Source organism: Thunnus albacares, chromosome 13 (assembly GCF_914725855.1).
Source record: "Thunnus albacares chromosome 13, fThuAlb1.1, whole genome shotgun sequence".
NCBI lineage: Eukaryota > Metazoa > Chordata > Actinopteri > Scombriformes > Scombridae > Thunnus > Thunnus albacares.
In genome coordinates, this window is record NC_058118.1 from 13344585 (window position 1) to 13365598 (window position 21014).

General features: G+C 38.9%; 1 protein-coding gene across 1 annotated transcript; it reads right to left on the reverse strand.

The window, feature by feature from the left end:
• Window positions 1-1998: 1998 nt before the first annotated feature.
• Window positions 1999-19293, reverse strand: nectin1a (nectin cell adhesion molecule 1a). Its single transcript, XM_044371847.1, has 10 exons — window positions 18600-19293; window positions 9338-9450; window positions 7177-7435; window positions 5653-5770; window positions 5227-5408; window positions 4975-5092; window positions 4599-4750; window positions 4336-4468; window positions 4174-4237; window positions 1999-2335 (listed from the first exon to the last, which is right to left on the reverse strand). The coding sequence occupies exons 1-10, from the start codon at window positions 18649-18651 to the stop codon at window positions 2018-2020; spliced, it is 1509 nt and encodes a 502-aa protein (XP_044227782.1). The 5' UTR covers window positions 18652-19293; the 3' UTR covers window positions 1999-2017.
• Window positions 19294-21014: the final 1721 nt, after the last annotated feature.

A 21014-nucleotide genomic window follows, 5' to 3' on the forward strand; every position in this document is an offset into this window, starting at 1 on the left:
TCTGCTCTGCTGTTTGTCTCTGTGTTAAGGATGTATAGATAGCTGCAGGTCCGTGTGTCTGACGGAGCTGAGCTTTGGCTGAGTAGTCTTGCAATACCAGACAATCAGAGATCTCCCCGCCTACTTCTGAATGCAAGGTAGTTGCTTAAAACGGCAGCAAGTACAACTGCTAACAGACCTACGCCCCTTACATTTTTTCGAAGACATGCCTTACTGGAAATGATGTTGTCCCCCCCCCCCCCCCCCATTCTCCTCTCCTGAACATGCATATCACCGATTCAAAATGAAGGGCCGCTCTAAAGACTTAAATTGGTTCTGGTCAATTTACCACAAATAATGCTCATTTTATTATGGACAAAAATAAGTACTACTAAAATTTCAAGACAATCCAGTCAATAGTTGTTAAGATATTTCGGTCTGGTTCAAAGTGGAGGACTGACAAACCCACATTGCCATCACTAGAACCATACCACTAGCATGGCAGAAAATATTGATTATAGACACTTTAACTCTCTCTTAATCTTTCATATTGGTTTTTACCCTTTGGTAAATAGTAGATAACTGTATAAAACTTTCATTATAGTGTTTTATCTATGTAACTATGTATTACTTTAGATACTCTTCAGCAAAATTATGAAGTAATTCTTAAAATGTGAACAATGAAGAGCTCTAAATGGCAAAGTTTCTGTCTCTCAATTATTATTGGCTTGTTGGCTCATCATGTACGCTGTAACCAATTGGAGTAGCAGTCAGATAAGCAATAATCCAACATTATGTAATTTTGTAAGTATAAGTGTAGACTCTTTTGTTCCAAGCTGCTGTTCCTTTGTCTTGTCAAGGATCAGCCGTCTTGTCGTCTTTGAGGGTCAGCTGTCTCGAGATCTTGTTGTTGTTGAGACCAATACTGAACTTAGAAATAATTGGCTAAAGCTGTAAGAGTTTAAGCCTAAGTGTGCATGGAAGTCTGTGCGTGTGTGGTGGGGGAGGGGAAGGGGATAATTCAATAAAACAGGTGTGACTGGAAGTGCCCACTCACCTCTTTTACTTTAACTTCAAGTACTCTGCTCTCCCGAGATAGTGGGAAGGATTGTTACATCATATCCTTCTGTTTTGATGAATGTAATGACCTGACATTTTCTACATGCTTATTAAGAAGTGGACAAAGAAAATTTCCCTTTTACACAGGATGATCCAGGCTGATCACAAAAATAATATGCATAATCCTGAATAATTACCGCAAAAACACACCTACCAGATAAGGGGTGTCTTTGATTGATTGACAAGTTTACATGATCATTTTTATTTAAATGCTAAAAATTCAAGGTTCATCCGACAACCAGTGTCAATGAATACTAAAACCGACAGATACCACGAATAAAAACATCAAGTTCATAAAGTCATCGTCTTCAGTAAATAAAAATGTAAATGATACAAAATACAAGCACAGTGAAAGTATTACATCAGGACAGGAGGTAAAACCGCGAAGGTGAGGTCAGTGTTTATAGGATAGAGAGAGAGAGCATTAGACATAGAGTAGGAAATATTATAATATTTTTTTTCATTTTCATTTGTTGTATTTTTTTAAAAAAAAAACGATAGCACAGAGGATAAAGTAAGGGGTCAAATACATCTGACATCGAGAGATAATCCCATCCATTCAGTTTGGAGTATTTTCCGGTGAAATGTAATACATTCATGCAATAGAAACTTCCTCTAACCTAGAACTTAACCTTGCTGACAAGCATTTGAATCATGGTTTAACAATCTTCCCTTTTTCAAACAATAGATAACACAGTAAAAGACAAAAGAGAGAAAACATTTTAAAAGTGGACATAATCTCATAAGTCCATAAACAAAAGCTGCATTGTCTTTTGACCTCCAGAGTCGTCTCAAATGGCAAAGACAGTGCAGAGAAACTGCCTAGTAGTCCGGGGTGAGACACATGTTTCCAACCTCCTCATGGGAAAGGTTCAAGTTTGAATATGGGAGAGGTTTGAGTTTTTAACGAGGTGTCCACTCAGACGTACTGCTCTTTGGGGAAAGTGTACGCCGCCACCCCTGGAGGAGGAGAAGACAGGCCCGGTACGGATGGGTACTTAAAGATGGCTGTGGTGTGTGAGGGAGGGGAGAAGGTGTTTTTTGATGTGTTGGTGGTGTTGCTGCTGTTGGTCGCAGTGGTTGGTTGTGAGGAGTGGTAGGGGTGCTGGGGCAGAAATGAGAGAGGGGGGTTGATGGGAGGGGAGTAGGGCTCTGGGTAGTCCTCCTTGTTACAGGCCAGTCTGTAGCTCACGTAGTCTGCTGTGTTAGGAAGCTCTTCGTAAAACCGTGCTGAATGCTGTGGAGAGATGGGAGGCAATTAGAGATAAAGTGCGCATAAAGTGGTGGAGGTTGATGTATAGAGACTGGTAATTTGTGTGGTGACCAGAGTTTGTATGCTGGTTGTGGCTATTTTAGTTTGTGACAAAATGGATACAATAAAAGAGGAAGGAGAAGAAGAAGGAAGGCCATGAAGAAAAGGTTGTGCGACACAGCTGATAGAACAGCTTCCTCCATTTTGGCCTTTCTGCCTCTCTGTTCTCTCAAAGGTCAGCACGCTTAAGACGGAAATGTTCAGCTGAGCGAATTTACATCAAAGTTGAACTCTGCGAGAGGCCTTATTACTTTGCTGTCACCAGAAAATCCACTGATAACACTGATTCTACCGAAATTAATTGATTTTGATCCATAATTTTCCTACTATAAATGATGGTAAATGTGCCCTCACACTCATCATTATACATTAAAGGATAGGTGCACAATTTTTTAAGTCTGTCCTAAAACAATAGTCAGGCAACCAAATGATCAATGACACGTTATCTTGCTTTAATCATTCCTCTTGTTCATACTGGCCATTAAGAGATCAATTCATAATGCACTTTCAATGTAAGTGATGGGGACCAAATCCACAACCCTCCTTCTGTACAAACGTGTTATTAAAAGTCTTATTTGAAGCCAATACGAGGCTTCAGCTGTCCAAATTAGTCAAATTAGTGCCAAATTCCCTCTTTTTTGTTACGATCCTTCCAATGCAGCTGCACAGCACCTGATTATTATTTTGAGACAGACTCTAAAAACTGTGACCTTATCCTACAGAACCAAAAGCAAGTTGCACATAGAACACAGAGAGTTTTATGTATCTTCATAAATTAAAATTTTAGCAGAAATTTACCACGGTGGCTGGAAATACATAAAAATAATTTGAGAGTCTAAATTCACATAAAATTTAAAGCCAAAATATCATTGGAACTACTCAAATCCTACCAAACATTGTGGAACACTACATGTACTACATAAATATGTAAATGATTCCCTGGATACAATTATTAAAGAGCACTGTTCCTGTTTGACAGTGGGAGACAGAAAATCTGCTTTGGCAGTTTTTGATTTAATATGGTTTTAATTAAATAAATGATCATCAGTAGGATTACATCTTTATAATTGTCAGAGGCTTTTTTTTCAGCTATTGTTAATCTTATTATTTACACCTGTGATTTTCCTACTGTGACATGTCAAAATGTTTTCTGTGAAAAATGTCTGTCGGTACACAGAGTTTGGTGACCTTTGGTGACCTCGCATATTTGTAGCATAGCTCTGCCCAACTTTAACCTGAGCAGATGTCTAATCAGCCAGAATGATTAAAAACACCCATGTGAGTGTGCAGAGCCTTAAATATGAACTCTGCATCTCAAAGCATTAAAGAGCATTTTTAACAGTTTTCCTTATAAATACTAAACATTAAAAAAATATAATATACACATAAATTCATATAAAATTGGTATAAAAGTCATAGCAAAAATATAACTGAAGCTACACAAATATCATCAAACATAGTAGAATAAACTGTATAAACTATACAGTGTATACACTGTAAATTTACTGTACTGTATATTCTGTTTTACTCTTGTGCTTTGGAAGTTTCATTTCATTATGTTTGTAATGACTGATATGATTAAATATTGTATTTATTGTTTTTAATGCATAATATTATGTTTTTAATGTATTATAGCATATAAGCAGTGGTAGCAATATAGCATTAATTATATTTTTACTCTACTATTGTAATTTACTTTCAGGAATAAATAAAGTATGCTTCACTAAGAAATATGATATGTAAATTACAAACCCATAATGTACCTGGATATCATCTGCTGGTCTTTTCCTTATCGGCTGGGACAGTTTTCTGGACGGAGAGTCATTTCTGATCAAAGAGAAAGAGAAAACATAAGATGCATGATGGAGGACACAAACATGCACGTGAAATAAAGAGACGGATGGATAAATGGACTGTTTACGTACGAGGACTCGCTTTTTCTACTTCTTATTTTGAGCACCAGGACTGTGATGGTTATGCCCATGAGCACTCCAGCAGCCAGTAATAAGGCGACTACGCTGATGACATCACCTGTTGCGATCTGCGGTAGTGGCTTTTCTACAGAGAAAACACACATAAACATGTATCGATACATATTAGAACAAACACATGCCTCATTTACAGTGTCATGCAGGGAAAAATGTGATCTTATAATCAAATCTAATGAACTGATCCCAGGTAACCATACCTATAATGCTGATTTCCACGGAGCCTGATCTCGTGCCGATGCTGTTGGTTGCATCACACACATAGATACCTTGCAGGTCGTATGTGACTGGCCCTTTAAATGTAAGAACGTTGTCTCGGATCTCAGCATTGCTTGGTATGGAGCCATTTACCCTGCAGAAAACAGATTAAAAAAATCAAAAATAGAAACCAAAACATCTCTCCAAACAACATTTTATCCAAGTTAATAACTCAGTTTTAAACGCGCGGGGCTCTTAACATGTGAGACCTTGAAGTGCACTCTCCCTGTTTGTTTATGGAAATCATGTGTGTCCCTCTTTTAGGGTAAATTTACTTGGATAGTGAATTTGAGCGACACAAAAACAAGCTGTACTCACACTCTCCACTGATACAGAGAGACGGCTGGGTTTGCATCAGCTTGGCAGCTCAGCTGGACGTTCTCTCTGTTCAGATACCAGTTTCCGTCAAAGCCATCCACTGAAACATCTGGCTCGTCTGGTAGACACACACGGACACATTAAAAAAAAAAGGATTAAAATTAAGCTTGTAATAGTGTTTTGGCATGCACTATGCAACCCTAAACATCTGTCCTTTATTTCTACCTGCAATGTTATGAAAGAGAGACTTACACTGAATATCGAGGGTGACGCTGTCAGTGTAGACCTCCTCATTGTAGGTAGTGACACAGGTTAACGTCTCCTTGTGTGTGTCTCTGCTGGGCACCAAAATATAGTCACTCTGAACGGTGAATGTCCCGTCTGAGTTTCTGTACTCCCGATTGGTCACTTCTCCTGGCACCCTCGTCTCCCACCTGCACACATTAAGATATCAGTGTCATGACACAGAGTAGATACAGAATGTGCATGTGTATACACTAAACAGACGGGCAAAGGTTTATTTTAAGGGAGCTACGTACAAGAAGAAGAAGAGGAAGAAGATATATAAAGTTGAAGCATACAGATATGAGAGACAGAGTGGTTTTATGTAGGATTTAATGGAGGGCAAGAGGGAAAATACTCCTTTACACACACACACACACACACACACGCACACACCTGATTGTACCCGGTGGTTTTCCATTGGCAGAGACACAAGTAGCCACCGGTGTTTTCAGGTTGGATGCACGAGCCACCAGTGTTGGCGTGGACAGACTCATCTGGGTTGTCGGGCGAACTGAGCCAATGAAAATAAACATGAGCACTGAGTTGAACGTTTTTAAAGCATGATAATATAGTATAATGTTGAACTTATTACAGAAAAAAATTACAAAAAAAAATTCAGTTTCACAAAATCAATAACATTTTTTACACTGATGCCATGGACAAAATTGTGTAGTCAAGATTTTACAAATGATCACTTAATTAGGGTCTACAGGTAATGTGGCACCCATGCAATTGGTATTGGTATATCTATATTATAAGGTAAAATGGAAATAGAAAGAAAAATAGAAAAGTGTCAAAAATCACATTTTCACAGTGCTAGCTGGTTCTCAATAGAATGTACAGATAACATATCCAACAAAAATGTAAAAAAAATTAAAAAAATTTTTATTTCTATGTATTTTTTTACCAAAATTTCAACCCAATTTTTTTTACCTTCAGAAAACAGTATTCAGTGTTTTTTAGTTGAGTGTGAAAATTCGTTCTTGACCTCGGAAACAGTAAACTAAACCTAAACTAATCTGCCAGACTACAACGGACATTGCTAAATTAATGTGAACCACCAGCAGGACTGCTTTATGTACCATTCGACACCTTAAAGGAATTGCTCAACGTTTGGGAAATATGCTTATTTGCTTTTATTCGAGGCCACTCTCATATTTGTCCTGTCCATTAAATAGCTTAGCTGTTTAGCTTAGCCTAGCAATAAGACGAGAAACAGCTAGCCCAGCTCTGTCTGAAGGTTATATAATCTACCAGCACCTCTAAAGCTCACTAATTAACACTTTATATCTTGTTTGTTTAATTCTTACAAAAACTGAAGTGTAAAAATAAAAAGTTGTGTTTTATGGGGGGTTATGGGTCGGACTATTTCTTGGTTGCAAGCAGTGACTTCCCGGAGCCTCTGCTGGTTGCCTGACAACCTCATGATGACGATAAGACTCTTCCAAAATGTCCAACTATTCCTTTAATATATGTACTAGTGCACTCTTAAGACAGAAGAAGAAAAAACTCAAGTTGTGTATGACTTCATGTACAACAAGTGTTGTGAACATTACCGGTCATAGCATCGACTGAAAAGGGGTCAAAGGTCATCAATGGACGGCCAGAGAAAGATCAAAATCATCTTTGATCAGAGACAAGTACACTGTAAAGTTCCAGTGAGTTCTAGTAAGTGGATATCGAGTTGCAATGTCAGTTTCCAAGGTCAAGGATGAACATTCATGCTCAAAAACAACAACTGATTCCAAATAAAAGTTCCAAATAACATAACCGCTGATTTTTTTTAACAAATCTTCACCTCTGTGCCTTTGACTGCATCACACGTGCAACTTCACCTCTAACATCCTCTGACAGATTTGAGAGTGACAGTCCTCCTGTCTCTCACTTAAAGCTCAGATCATCGCATGTCTGTCGTACCGTAGACGGTGAGGTTTACAGTGTTCTCTCGGTTCCCTGCAGGGAATGTGGTGTATTCACAGATGTAGGTGGACTCGTCAGAGAGGCGGAGCGAGGAGAAGGTGATGGTGGTGTCTTCAAGAGTCGGCGTTCGGCGCCTCACTGCTGCATTCTTGAAGGTGACACGGTCCCTGTATGGCGGGGCCACAGACACACCCAGGGAGGGATTGGCGATCGCCACATTCTGCTTTGTTCCGTTCACCAATTTCTGCCATGTTACCTTGGGAGGGAAGGATGGATGGAAATGGAAACAGTTATTGACGGAGAACGGGGAGAAGCTCTCTGACCTAAACCACAGACAAATTAATATTTCTAAAATAAAGAGTAGGCCTACAATAAACAAACAAGATGAATGTGAAATAGGGATCTACAATTATACCAAACAACACTGGTGGTTTTAGCCCATTAGCTGCACTGCACATTGTTTATATTTTCCATTGTTAATGGGTATTTTCAAAGGCAAACCACAGATTGATTTCCTGGCAGCCAGTGGTTCAGCTCACTGATGCATTCATTAGATAGTCAGAGTAAACAATTAATAGCCTTTATTCTGTCCGAGTTCAATTATTAATGCAGTTTGAGAGCAGGGATTGACTTTTAATTCCTTACTGAAATGAAAATGACTGCCTAGACAGTGGTGAATTAGTTAAACTAATGCTTTAGAGATGGTAGCCATTGATTAAATGTATTGAACTGGTTTAAACAACTGCTGGAAAAGTCCCTAATGTGCTGTAGAATATTTGTGCATACATGATGCATACCCCCAATATTTCTATATGTCCTCTACATTAGAAAAATGCAATTGATTTTCTTTTCTGTGACTCATCTGATGCAAATTAAACTGGTTTCTGTTTACACCGATTAACAAATCAAAACTGGCAGATATTCCTCCAATAAGCTTGATTTATAGAAATCAGGTTGTGTAACTAACACAATGCAGTGCTGTGTGTCAGGTTTTCACATGATTGAGCCAAAGCAGGCCTATTTTTGATGTAATTTTTTTCTGTTTTTTTGGAGGGGCAGGTGGGATCAAAGCATTTATGACAGAGAAAGTCCACTGACTTTACTGACCTTTCCTCTCGTGCCACCAGCAGCTCATAGTTTTCACTTATCCTAAAGGTTCACATTTGTGGTTTTGAGTGAAATGTCTCAACAACTATTGGTTGGATGGTCATGACTGTTGGTACACGTTCATGTTCCCCTCAGGATAAATTGTAATAACTTTGGTGACCCAAAGGTTTCATCTAGCTCCATCATCAATGCAAAATTTCTTATTGTCTACATTGATCAAATACATGTAAAATGAATTATCTTCAGCATACATGTTTAGCATGCTGACAAGCTTAACTAAGATGGTGAACACGGTAAACTTTATGCCTGCTTAGCATCAGCATGTTAGCATTGTTATTGTGAACGTGGTAGCAGGTTGATGTTAGCATTTAGCTCAATTAAATCACTGCTGTACCAAAGTACAGAGCCACTAGTGTGGCTGTAGGCTTTTACCAACGAATCAAGAGCTTTGGGCATAGCGTCATGTGGACTGACAGGTAACTCATTCATTGGACAGTTCTGGTGATTGCAATCTTGCATCATCAGAGCATAATTGACCAAGGTAGGGAAATCATGAACAAATAACTGATTATGAGCATTGATAGTTGAGACTACACCGGGACCTTAGACAGGAACGGGACAGACAAAAATCAGAGGCATTTTGTACTTTAATAATATTACAAGAGGATAGTTACTGTCACTTACTTTTTATTGGGGAACTGTTAAAATACACAAGCTTAACACACTTCTCTTTTAACTCCTTTTCACTTTCTGTTTGATCAGGGAAAATCTCCGTACTCACATGGTCACACACATTCATGTTACCATGGTCACCAATGATCTTCTATAGGATTTACATCGCTTACACAGATCAGGTACTGCTTTAACTGCTTATGATCAACTTTTTCAGGTGGTCTCAGTCCAGTTGTTTAGTCTGGACCCTAGTCTTGTTTCTTTATGTTGCTGGTTTACTGTATCTACAAATCCTGGGTGTGTGTCTACAACAGGAATGGGATTCCATTTTTTTGTGCATGCAGTTGTGTGTGGTCCACCTGTGCAGATGGATCAGTACCTGGGAGATCTTGACGGGCGGGGAGCTGTTGATGAACCGACAGCGGAGATCCACCTTTGAACCCACATACCCTGACTTCCCATCATCCATTTCCACAGATTGGCCATTCACTCCTGTGGTTGAGACACAAGAAGTACAGACATAAAAGACTTTCACCTACACAATGGGCAGGCACACACACACACACACACGCACACACACACACACACACATGCACACACACGCCCTGCAGCGTCAGACAGGCATGCCCTAAGCTGTTCACAGTCAGCACAGCATGTGGAGCTTATAAAGTGAGCTGAGCTGTCAAAGGTGATACATGATTTAGCAGCGTGAGAGGTGAGCTGAGGTTAAAGGTTGTGGATTAAAGTGAGGTATAAATAAGTGCGATTTGTTTGGTTACTGTTCCCACTGACTTACTGATCCCCTTTAACAAATCCACAGCAGAACCCCACCCACTTACTGAGTGTACATCAGTCACGTGTGTTTACTTGTGTTGGTCAGATATACTGTGAGTAACATCATAATTAATCTGGTGGGCTCATAAAGAATACAGTTCTTGTTATTCATGATGCAGCACAGAGAACAATGAAGGTACACTGAACAAAACAGCTCAAAACAATGGTGGCTCTCATTCTCATACACCCACAGTGTGTGAGTTTGACAGTACAAACACACACACACACACAAAACCATGCCAATATCCAAATGTGCACTTACAGTATCCTATTGTAACTCAGTCATTTTTGATTAAAACATCCAAAATCTTACCATCATTGTTCATTTAGCAATGCATTTACTGACATTTACTGTTACGAAATCATTTTATTTTTATAGTTAATCTACTTAAAATCTCTTCTCCTTTTTCTTAACGTGGCAACCACCAAGAAAAATAAGAAAGCACAAGTGCTGAAGAGATGGAAATACATCCAAAAATGTCAATTGTTGCCAATTTACTTGTTACTTTCCCTAAAACTCTTAGATATTAAGTTTTCCCACAGTATGTTTTTAATAAATGTATTCATTTTGATTACTTTGTGCTTTGGATTTGCTAGGTTAGGGGTAAAAAATGTAAAAATATAACTTTTAAACTACAATTTCATCAGAATTTTACTTTTTATTTAAAAACTGGTAAATAAAGACTCATAATGCCAATGTCAATGTTACACATTAACCTCACAAACAAAATGATCAGCTTTTTTGCATGCACTTTTTTTCTTCCCAAGGTCACACCAAAAAGCTCCTGCCGATGCTGCTAGCTTGGAGAGAGTTTTTAGGGCACTATTAGGCAACTTATCAGAGTTTCACAAAAGCAAAGGAAACACACTGACTTGTGAATACAGAATAATATCGTCTGTATGTGAGAAAGCAGTAAACCAGTAAACCATTAGCAAAACCTTTCTGTGTCACTATAGAAACGATAATTTCTGCAAAGAATACCTCAAATTTAGGCAAACAAATTAGATTTTAATCTGGTTTTCAATATGTGGTTTCATTATTTCCTGTACATTGAAAACTACTCCAGCTGGTAACCTTTATAACATCTCAAACATGTAATGCAACAAACCAGATGACTGGAAAATCTTATTATAGATATATGACAGTGTGAATGTAACTCGTACCCAGCAGTGTTTTCCATATTTGGAATATTGTATTTTAAAGTAACAGATATAATGGAATGCCATAGTTCGTCATTCATCATCATATTCAATATTTCCATGTTATTAATGGAGGAGTATTGATCAGTCTAGTCTCTGTCACAGAGGCAACCAATCAAAAACACCTCAGGCTGACAACGCAGACATCAAAACTACATACAGCTCTTCTTCACTCTGACAACATCCTCTCGTTAATCACGAAATAACGCTATAACCTACAAACGTTATTTCAGCATCCGAACTTTGCGGAGTTTCTGCTTCCCTGTGAAATGTGCAAACATGATGTTCCTGCACAGCTACAACACACAATAACTGAACAACAGCTCCTTGTTGTGTAATTTATAAATGTTTGACAAAACTGTGATCAGTAAAAGAGGATATATAATCAATAGTCCTCTTGTGGTACATTATAGATACACTAGCACCAATATTATCAGACATTCTCTCGTGACTTTATCAGACAGTATAGCAACGATTAGCAAATACTTATTTCATTTAAATAATATATCTATAAAACAATATGAGCAATAGTTTTTACATACTGAGGGTTTAATTTGGTAGTTTTTTAAAAGGTTTGTTCATCTCGATTGACTGAAATCAAGCAGATATGGGGTCAGGGATCCTTCTTTGCAGACATTTTAAATCTGAACCTTCAGTCTTTTGTTATTTCTTTAACTTGTTTCCTTTTCCTTCTGGGTGCTGCAGGAATATTAGAAGTAGGCAAGAAGATGGTGTAATGTGTAGTTTGCTTCAGTGAATACAGGTAAGATGACCTTAGCTCAAAAGCCTCTTTCTGCAACATCAAAGTTCCTCCCCAGCTTCCTCCTAAAAAAACATCTGTTACCCATGTTTCCCCTCTCACTATCCATAAGAACTGTCTGTACATCATCCCATAGTTGCTCTACTGATAGGCTTAGACAAAGCTTAATGTGTGGTGTGACCCAGGGGTCAATCTTGGTCCAGTCCTGTTCTCTGTGTACCTGCTCCATATAATTCAATGTTGTTATGTCTCTTATCATTGTTTTACTGACAATAACACTAGATCTATCTCTCATTTAATCACACAATTCAAAAGTGAAATAAATAAATAAACTTCACCAAATTTTCCCCACATAAATACGACAAATTGTTTAAGTACTGTTACGCATAATTACCCAAACATGGTTGGTTGTTACAAATGTTAAATCTGCTGTAAAAAAATCTTTCCATAATGTTTGCCCGCCATTTGAATTTTGAAATAATTGGTTCAGTCCTGCTACTTTCCAGCAAAGCAAACTACGAAAATCAGGCTTCTCCTTCAGCCTTGAGAGCTGTTCATGCTTTTACCACATCTCGACTCGACTGCTTTAACACCTTGTTCACCTGCCTCAGCCAGCAAGTACTCACTTGCCAACTACTCTTTCTGTTAGGATTAGGATAGATTTTGTTTTTATTTAGACAAGGTATTACAATGCCAGACCTCTCTGTATGTACGAGTTTGGAATAGCCTTCTTTATATTCTCAGAGAAGCAGAATCGGGAGACGTTTGGGGTAAAAATAGTTGGACAGTAAAGCAGCAGACAATGAGCTGTAAAATCACATTAACTTTACAACAGTGCAGAAAGAGTCTTGGGAATTAGGATCCAGTGTTAGAAATAGCATCATATTTTTGAATGATACATGAAAATCCCTCAACAATGAGCTGATAAAAGATCAACCCGTTACTTAGCCTAAAAAAGCCAACTTCCCATAACTCAAGAGAGGTAACACACCAGCAGAAATCTGCTGGACATTTTCTGGACATAAAACAACACTTAACACAAGACTGTGTGTGTGGCTGATACAGTTAAATGAATTAAAGGCTATTTTTCACTTGATGCTGTCTTAGAGTTTAGATCTCACAACCATTAAACATAAAACATTGTAGACAACTGAAAGCCACACTGCACTCTCAAAACTGCAGCAAGAAAACCTGCACAATTTGAAAGAAAACGGCGCAGATTTCACTGGTTTCATTGAGCCATAAAATCATTACAAATTCAAAATCAGAAAGATTCAGGTTCAAGTGATGGCACACTCACTTCTGACATTTTGTTTCAGTGATTTATGAGACACAAAATGCACTGATTCACAGAGAAAAGGCACAGCATATTAGTGCGTACCTTCTACCTGAAAGATCAAAATACAAACACAAAGCCTCGATTAGATCATGATGATTAGAGAGTGTATTAACTCCCTACTTTAATAGATTTGTTTGGTCTCAGCTTTTCGTACAAATCTGCTGAAAAAGCATTTAATATGCAACTATGTATTTGGCAAACCGTAACATCCACACACAAGCTCAGAAATACAGATGTTAGGACCAATCTGACCCCAATCAACCAAATACAGTATGATGTCAAGTACAACCTGAGCCATTTTGTTCTAGTAATAAGTTTAATAGTTTTGTATCAGAGACGAAGAGTTGACCATTCCTTACATGCCCACTTTTATGTTCGTTGTGTGAGGACATGTGGATCGTTGAGAGGGAAGGCCAGCAGTAGGAGTAGATTACAGCATTTAAAATATTAAAATGCATCTGCATCAGAGAATTTATGGTCTGTTTGCTGCTGTACATATATATCGTGGATTCAGTCCCTATTAATGTGTTTTTTGTGTTTTTGACACCACATGCACCACAAGCAGACTGTCTGTGTCGATTCATCTCAACCATTCACGTAGCAAAATGTCAAATTACATGTAAAACACTCCACTGACCTTACTATGTTTTCACTGTTTAAAATAGCTACACAACTTCCTGCATTTGAACAAAATGTAGCCAGTAAATCAAAGCTGGTGGGTGTATCACATCTGCTCCAAAACATATTAGCAGATCTAAATCTATATGAACATAAGTGGTCAAATATTAGAGTTATAACATCAGAATTCAAGAAGCTGAAAACTTCTCTAGCTCTACAATTACACATTCGCTGGGGAGTTTTTGAAAGTTAATTTTCACATAAATATAACAGTCCCATCACTAGAACAGCATGAGAGGATTTGTTCAGTTTACTGTTGAACTCTTGAAAGTATTTAGTAATTAATGTCACATTAATTTCAATAAATTTACTGCATTTCTGATCAAATCTGACAAAATGTATGAGGATACGGGAAATGCCTGTATCCGCTTTCTTGCTGAGTGTTAGATGAGATCATCAGTACTACTCTCCCCAGTTACCTGGCAACCTTCACAGTGACAATATGTACTGTAACCCCCAGCAAAACGTTTTTACACTTCAGTTTTTGCTCTCATTAAATATGCAAGTTATAATGAGTTAATTAGTGAGCTTTAGAGGTGCTGGCAGGCTGATTTTGTAACCTTCAGGCAGAGTCTGCTGGCTTACAGACATGAGAGTGGTATCAGTCTTCTCCATCTAACTACCAATATGTTGGACTATTCCTTTAAAGGATATTCTCTGGGAGAAAGTCTGTGGTACATGAGTGTCCCCTTGGCCACCCTCCATGTACAAGAGGGTGTTTGTTTGGGTGTGTGCATTCAGATCAGGTTAATAGAAAAGTCTGTTTGTAACTTCTTCCAGCTCTTCTTGAAACCAGGATGGTAAAATACCTTTCACTTGTGGACCCTGACACTCATGCACACACACATGGACACACACCCATCCCACTGAGAGTCCCCCCCTACTGAGCTCTGTAGCTGAGCTGATTAGGGGCTTTAGGTGAGGGCAGAGCGGACAGAGAGCCTCCCTCTCTCTCTCTGTCACACACACGCACCCTCATATCTCATCTGCCCCACATCTCACCCTCTCCCACCTTCCTCTTCTCTCACTGGGTCCATTCACATTCTTCTATTGTTTAGAGTATGGGAAATGACCTCAGCTGTCCGCATGACAATACTCTATAAACAGCAGCCCACTGGCATCAGACGACCATGGGAACGTAACAACACAATGGTAATATTGTTTCACACTTGAATGTGCAGAACACATGTAAGCAAAACCACCAAAGCATGATGTTGGGCTTTATATTTATATCCGGAGTGGATATCCTCCATCGTTGTCATCATGCTCATTATGTCGTCAGGCCATTCTTAACCTTAACTCATATGTATGAGCGTTCAACAGAGACAGTGGCAGGTGTTACTGAAGACTGTTATCCAAAAAAACATGGGAAAAGGTACCTTAAAATGTCATTATTTCATTTGTTATTTCATTCTTTTTGTTAAAGTGTTTACAGTTTTGAGTAAATACCAATAAAAAATATAAGATGTGATACAAATTTTTTTAATTCTTTTGCTTTTAACCTTTAGTGTGTTCAGGCTAAAATAGGTATTAACAGTGATTTACAGACAAACAACATAAAATAGATATCACAAAATGTACTGCACAATAAAATATGTGAATAAAATTCACATCTGAATCATATGAAAGACTTAATTCAAGAAACAACCTAAATGGCACTTTAAAACAAGTCAGGTGCTGTATAAAACAATAACATGCAGGCGTAGATCTATGGTGGATTACTTTGTAATGTGAATGCTGTATTTCTACTGTTTACATCTTGATCGTGGCTACAAAAGATAAAATAGTTGCCATGTTTTTTTTAAGCAAGGCCATGCTAATATTTGCTAATTAGCACTAAACACAAAGTACAGCAGAGGCTGATGAGAATGTCATTAGTTTTGCAGATATTCATAAACCAAAGTATTGGACAAATTAAAACTTTCACCTGATTGCACTAAATGAAAAGTTATTGCAAATTATCTTGAAGGGAACATGAATATCTCTACCAAATTTCACGGCAGTCCATCGAAAAACTGTTGAGATATTTCACTTAAAACCACAAATGTCAGCTTCATGGTGGCGCTAGAGGAAAAGTCACCAAAGTCACTGGGCTTTATTCTCTGGAGACCATGAACATCGTTACAAGGTTTCAAGGTAATCCATCCAATAGTTGTTGAGATATTTCAGAGTGGATCGACAGACCAACGTCGCCATGGAGTCATAATTAAAAATGAATATAAAACACAAAGATGATCTTTTATTTTGTTTTTTTTTGCCTGGAATCCAAAGCCCAAACTGAACTGCAGATGTTAGTTATGTGGCAATACCCCATAACGACAGCAGCCATAAATCTTTAGATATTTTGGCAGAATTAAGTTTTTTTAAAAATTTACTATTCATAAATTCAAACTGTGGGAACTACATCTGAAAATGCTGCACATTTATGATGATTAAAAACAGGATTACTTTTAAATTTGACATGATAGACTCACATCAGTTTCATTTTACAGTTCGGTGTTTGGCCTAAATCAACAGAAAACTGGAAAAGAAAGCAGAGAGAAAATCATGAAGTTAACTGATCTGTCACATTGGCACCAAGTCCTTATTTGAAGTATTTAGAAGTACGTGTATTAAATATATCGGGCTGACATCATTCTCTGCAGTGGTACTGTTAATAATAAAGATCCCAACATTAAACTGCAGCGTTTCCATGCAGGATCGGCTGGACAAACTACATCTATCTTCAGCCTCGCTCACTTGGCAACAAATACTAACAAACTGACCTCATGCGACAGACGAGAAAATGAAAAACACAGAGAGAGAAAGAGGAGAGGACAGATTAACTGTTTAATCTTTCAGGCCATCAAATCTGTGATTGATCGGGGATTACACACTGTGTTTGTGTCTTTGGCCTTGTAACTTACTATGTATGCAGAGAAACCTTAAGCAGAAAGAAGACCAGCTCTCTCTCTCTCTCACACACACACACACACACACACACACACACACACACACAGAAACACAGAAACACACATCATGCTCAAAATAAAACTTCACCAATGCATAACTATGGGTAGCAATATGACCTATTCCTGCGATCGGCTGTGATTTCTGATAGCAACTCTCTTAATTTCTCTAAACCAACAGATTGTACAGCAAGGCAACAAATAACAAAATCTTTCCCAAACGATGGAAACTGACTTTTTGGAAATCCACTTTGCCAAATTATGTGTCTATGCCCCCATTTTTGACTGATTAAAATGCAGAAAAACTCTTCTCCTCTTGTTTCCCCCTAAATCGATTATAATCTCTCATTGTTTTTGATTGGGGCCTGTGTGTACGTTTGCGTGCTTGTGTTTGTGTGGGTGTGTAATCTCTGGCACGGCAGGAACGTGGAGTGTGCGCTTGGCCGACGTTCAGTGGGCAGCTCACAGGATTATGATGACTGTCGCTGCTGCATCTGCGTTTTGGGACATGAGAGGAGAATAAACCCAGAGAAAGAGAGAGAGAAGGGAGATGGAGAGAAATTGAGAAAAAGTGTGTGGAGGAAGGTCAACTGACTGAGAGACAATGAAGGAGAAAAAAAAAAGACAACTCTGGAGAGGGGGGATGCACAAAAGAGACAAACAAAAGAGGAAGAGGACAGAAGGGTTGTGTGTTTGTGCTGGATTATTTCTGTGGGGTAGAGACAGTGTGATCCAGCTGTGGACAGTGGATTATGCTAAAATTCATGAGGATGTCTGCTTGTCAGTGTCCGTCAGCCTTTTTCTGTGTGCGTTGGAGGAACTTTTATGTGAAGGAGAAAACATATGACTGCCTGTGACAGCACCCCACAGTGCCTGGCGGGCCTGCGGAGGTGTCTGCACCAGTCAGGAGAAGACAGATACGCTGCAGCAACAGTCAGTAGGCTGGGATTTGGCAGCGATCATGTTGTTACACCCTTCCTGCCTGCTCCCTGTGCAGCTCTAATCCACTGCCCTGTCCTTCAGCATGACAATCCCACACACATGGCGCCGCCTCACACACAGTTAGCACATACACATGTATGCACACACCAGTAAATTACTGCTCAACTGGCACAGACGGGTTTATCACTGACTGAGTGAAAAAAGCAATCACAGCAGATGTCAGAGCAGCTCAAGGCATCCGTATGCTGCCACAATTGCTTTTGTCATCACGTCATGTGTATAGCGACCCCCCCCACACCCCCCCTATTGTCACACTGCCACAACTCTGTATGTTTGGTCCCAGCTTAGTGTGATTACACCGCTGCACCTGTTACACTGAGGCAAGAGTTAGTCCATTCATGCACACACACACACACACACACACACACATAAACTATTAAGACGTGGGGGTGACATCAGCAGGGGTGACCACATCTAAGTGTGCAGCACACCTGTTGACATCAGGTGAGTTAGCTGGAAAATGTGTAGGACATAAAGAAAATACAAGAACCTGTTGAAAACATCTGATCTGACTTCTATAGTAACAGGAGGGGGAGTTAATTAACACCGTTTCTGAGATTAAATCATTTGGATATGAAGATGAGAGGAGTGTGAGTTATATAACTGTGAGTTATGTTAAATTATTGAATATTGTGAACTACACTTTATTCTAAAAACATGAACTATTTGTAAATACTACAATTACAATTATGATATGATATAATAGTGTATACTAATGTAAAATAGACATAATACACTATTACCACTTTGTATTCATAAATATCAAATCATTCATCAAAAGAATCTATATTTATACTAGGTTATTTGTCCTTCTTTTTGAAACTTAATTGTCACTAATCACTATTATTTAACAGGTGCTAAGAAAAGCAGAGCAGCCTACCTGAAATAACACAAGTTGTTATCAGGAATATCCAAAATCTGGAGTTTTCCATGCCCAAACAAGCGTTGCCAGCTTCTCGCTGTGGTTAATTTCTCAGTGTGGACTTGTTTGACGCCTCCTGCCTCCCAGACTGAGCGCACATCAGCGGGTTCAGCTTCAGGACTGTGTGTCAGGGTCCGGTCAGGTCAGGTCTCCATATAAGTTAAGCGCCTCACTCACTCACTCTTCTCTGATTCACAAACTGTCCCCTAAAACTAGTCCCCCTCACCTTGTGACACTTTTTCCTCCTGACTCCCCTCTGACCCGTACCGGAGCTGCTGCAGTCTCTGTCCGGCTGAAGCTTGGCGGGGATAAAGCAGCTTAACGCGTGGGCAGATTATTTCCGAGATAGCCTACCCCCCCAGTCCAGACCCGACTGACAACTATCCGTCACTGTGAGGGCTGAGCTGAGCGAACTACCAGCCGGCACATTTACAAAAAAAGGCGCAGTCAGGCTGTTTTAAATGAGCACACTCAATAGGAGCCCAGACAAGGGCGTAGCTACAGCTCCCAGTGACTCTGTGCTGCTGTCCTGACACCCAACCCACCAATGACACTGAGCTCTCACCAAGCAGGTAGCTCCCAGTCCGAAAAGTGACTTAAACCTGCATTCTCTCTAATGGCCAACAGGGGGAGACTCCACTGGTTGCAAAAGGGAGTCCAAACTACATTTTTTTGGCAGAAGAATGATTATATGTTATCAATAAATTATTGCATTTTGTTGCTGTAAGTTTATTTTTATAAAACCTTGCCAGGTGTATGTAGTAAACATTTTATAAAAGCAGCAAGCCGTGTGAGGCAGACAAGACATGTAAAAACTGACCAAAACCAGAGATTGCAAATGAAAAAAGCCACAGAAAAAAACCAACACAACCAACCACATGGAGACAAATTTACCAAAACTGGATAATGGAATAAGTTAGAAAAAACAAAAACAAACAAACATTAAAATAATAATAATCATAATAATTTTAATTAAAAATATTTAAAAGAGTTTACTCAAAAGCCTTTTGAAAGAAATGTAGGGCTAGGTATCAGTACTCGATAGCTTCAAGGTATTGACCGAAATAACCCAGTACCGAGTAGTATCGAAAATTTCTCCAGTCAAACAATACCAGCATTTGATTCTTTTTGTACCCAGATCTAGAAAAAAAAAGACTATTTGTATGGTTTTGCTCGCAGCCAATCATCACAAACGTTCTTTGACTTAATACGACGTGTGATTGGCCCACTACCACAGCAGCTACAACCCATACAATCTGTGGTGGTGAAATCCGGCGCGGTGTATTTGACGGAGTTGGCAGTTGAGCGCGCTGAGATGCCACAAAAATAAATATTTTAATAATCTGAAGACTTTAAGAATGTATTTTTGTAAATATCATTTGGATGGAAGGAGTGGTGGCATTTTACACAACTGAATGCTTCCATTCACATGATCGAATGAAGTAGAAAAAAAAAGGTATTGGATGAAGTACTCTATTGGTATCAGTATCACTTTAAGGGAACTGGTATTGGTACTGGTATCATAATTTTTTAAACGATACCCAGCTCTAAAGAAATGTGTTGTGTTGTTGATGATGGGCCAGTGGTGCCAGTAAGGAGACCATTACAGTAACCTAAATGTGAGGAAATGAAAGCATGTGTGATGGATTCTGTGTTTCTCAAGCTCAGATATGAGCAGATTTTAATAATATTCCTTATATGATAAATGCAAGACTGGACAATCTTACAAATATGAATTTTAAAATTAAGGCTGGAACTGAATAAGACATGCAAGATTTTGACAGATGACTTAGTGTTGTTGGAAAACAGACCACGTGAGGATTTTAAATATATATGTTACATCCTCTCCAAACAAAGGCTCCCCCTGGAGACCGAAACATAACAAGGACGCCAAAACCTCTGGTTTAACAACAGCCATTTATTTTCAACTATTCAACCATACTTAAAGGGTAAAGAAAAACAAACAAACAAACAAAAGGAGATGGAGATCCCAGCCAAAAAGAACAAAAGATGGGAAGTTACTGGGCTAGCCACACCATGGGCCATCACACTCAGCTCATTCCCCTACCTATTAAAAGAAAAGTGTAATCAACATAATCAAAACCAAACCCGAAAACTAGACTACCAGTAATCTCCATCCCAAACTAAAATAACAAACTAAAATAACAAAACCCAACACTCTAAATCATGTTGAGAAGAAAACTAAGAGAAGAAGGGGAAAAATTCCCCAGAAGCTGCTGCTGCCGCTGCTGGTGTGTCTCCCCACACCACCCCTCAGGTCCCCCCTTTTCTCTCATGGAATAATTGGCTCCAGGTGCTTCATTCCTACAAAGGAAGGCAGAGGGAGAGAGAGGAAGAGCACTGGAAAGAGAG

What these genes read in the sequence shown, in the direction of transcription:
- nectin1a (XM_044371847.1), bottom strand. Translation starts at nt 18,651, where the DNA reads ATGGAAAACTCCAGATTTTGGATATTCCTGATAACAACTTGTGTTATT. An exon ending in AACAACTTGTGTTATTTCAG is followed by an intron (nt 9,451 to 18,599) that starts GTAGGCTGCTCT and finishes TCTCAACCACAG; the next exon opens with GAGTGAATGGCCAATCTGTG. An exon ending in AAACCACCGGGTACAATCAG is followed by an intron (nt 5,409 to 5,652) that starts GTGTGTGCGTGT and finishes TAATGTGTGCAG; the next exon opens with GTGGGAGACGAGGGTGCCAG.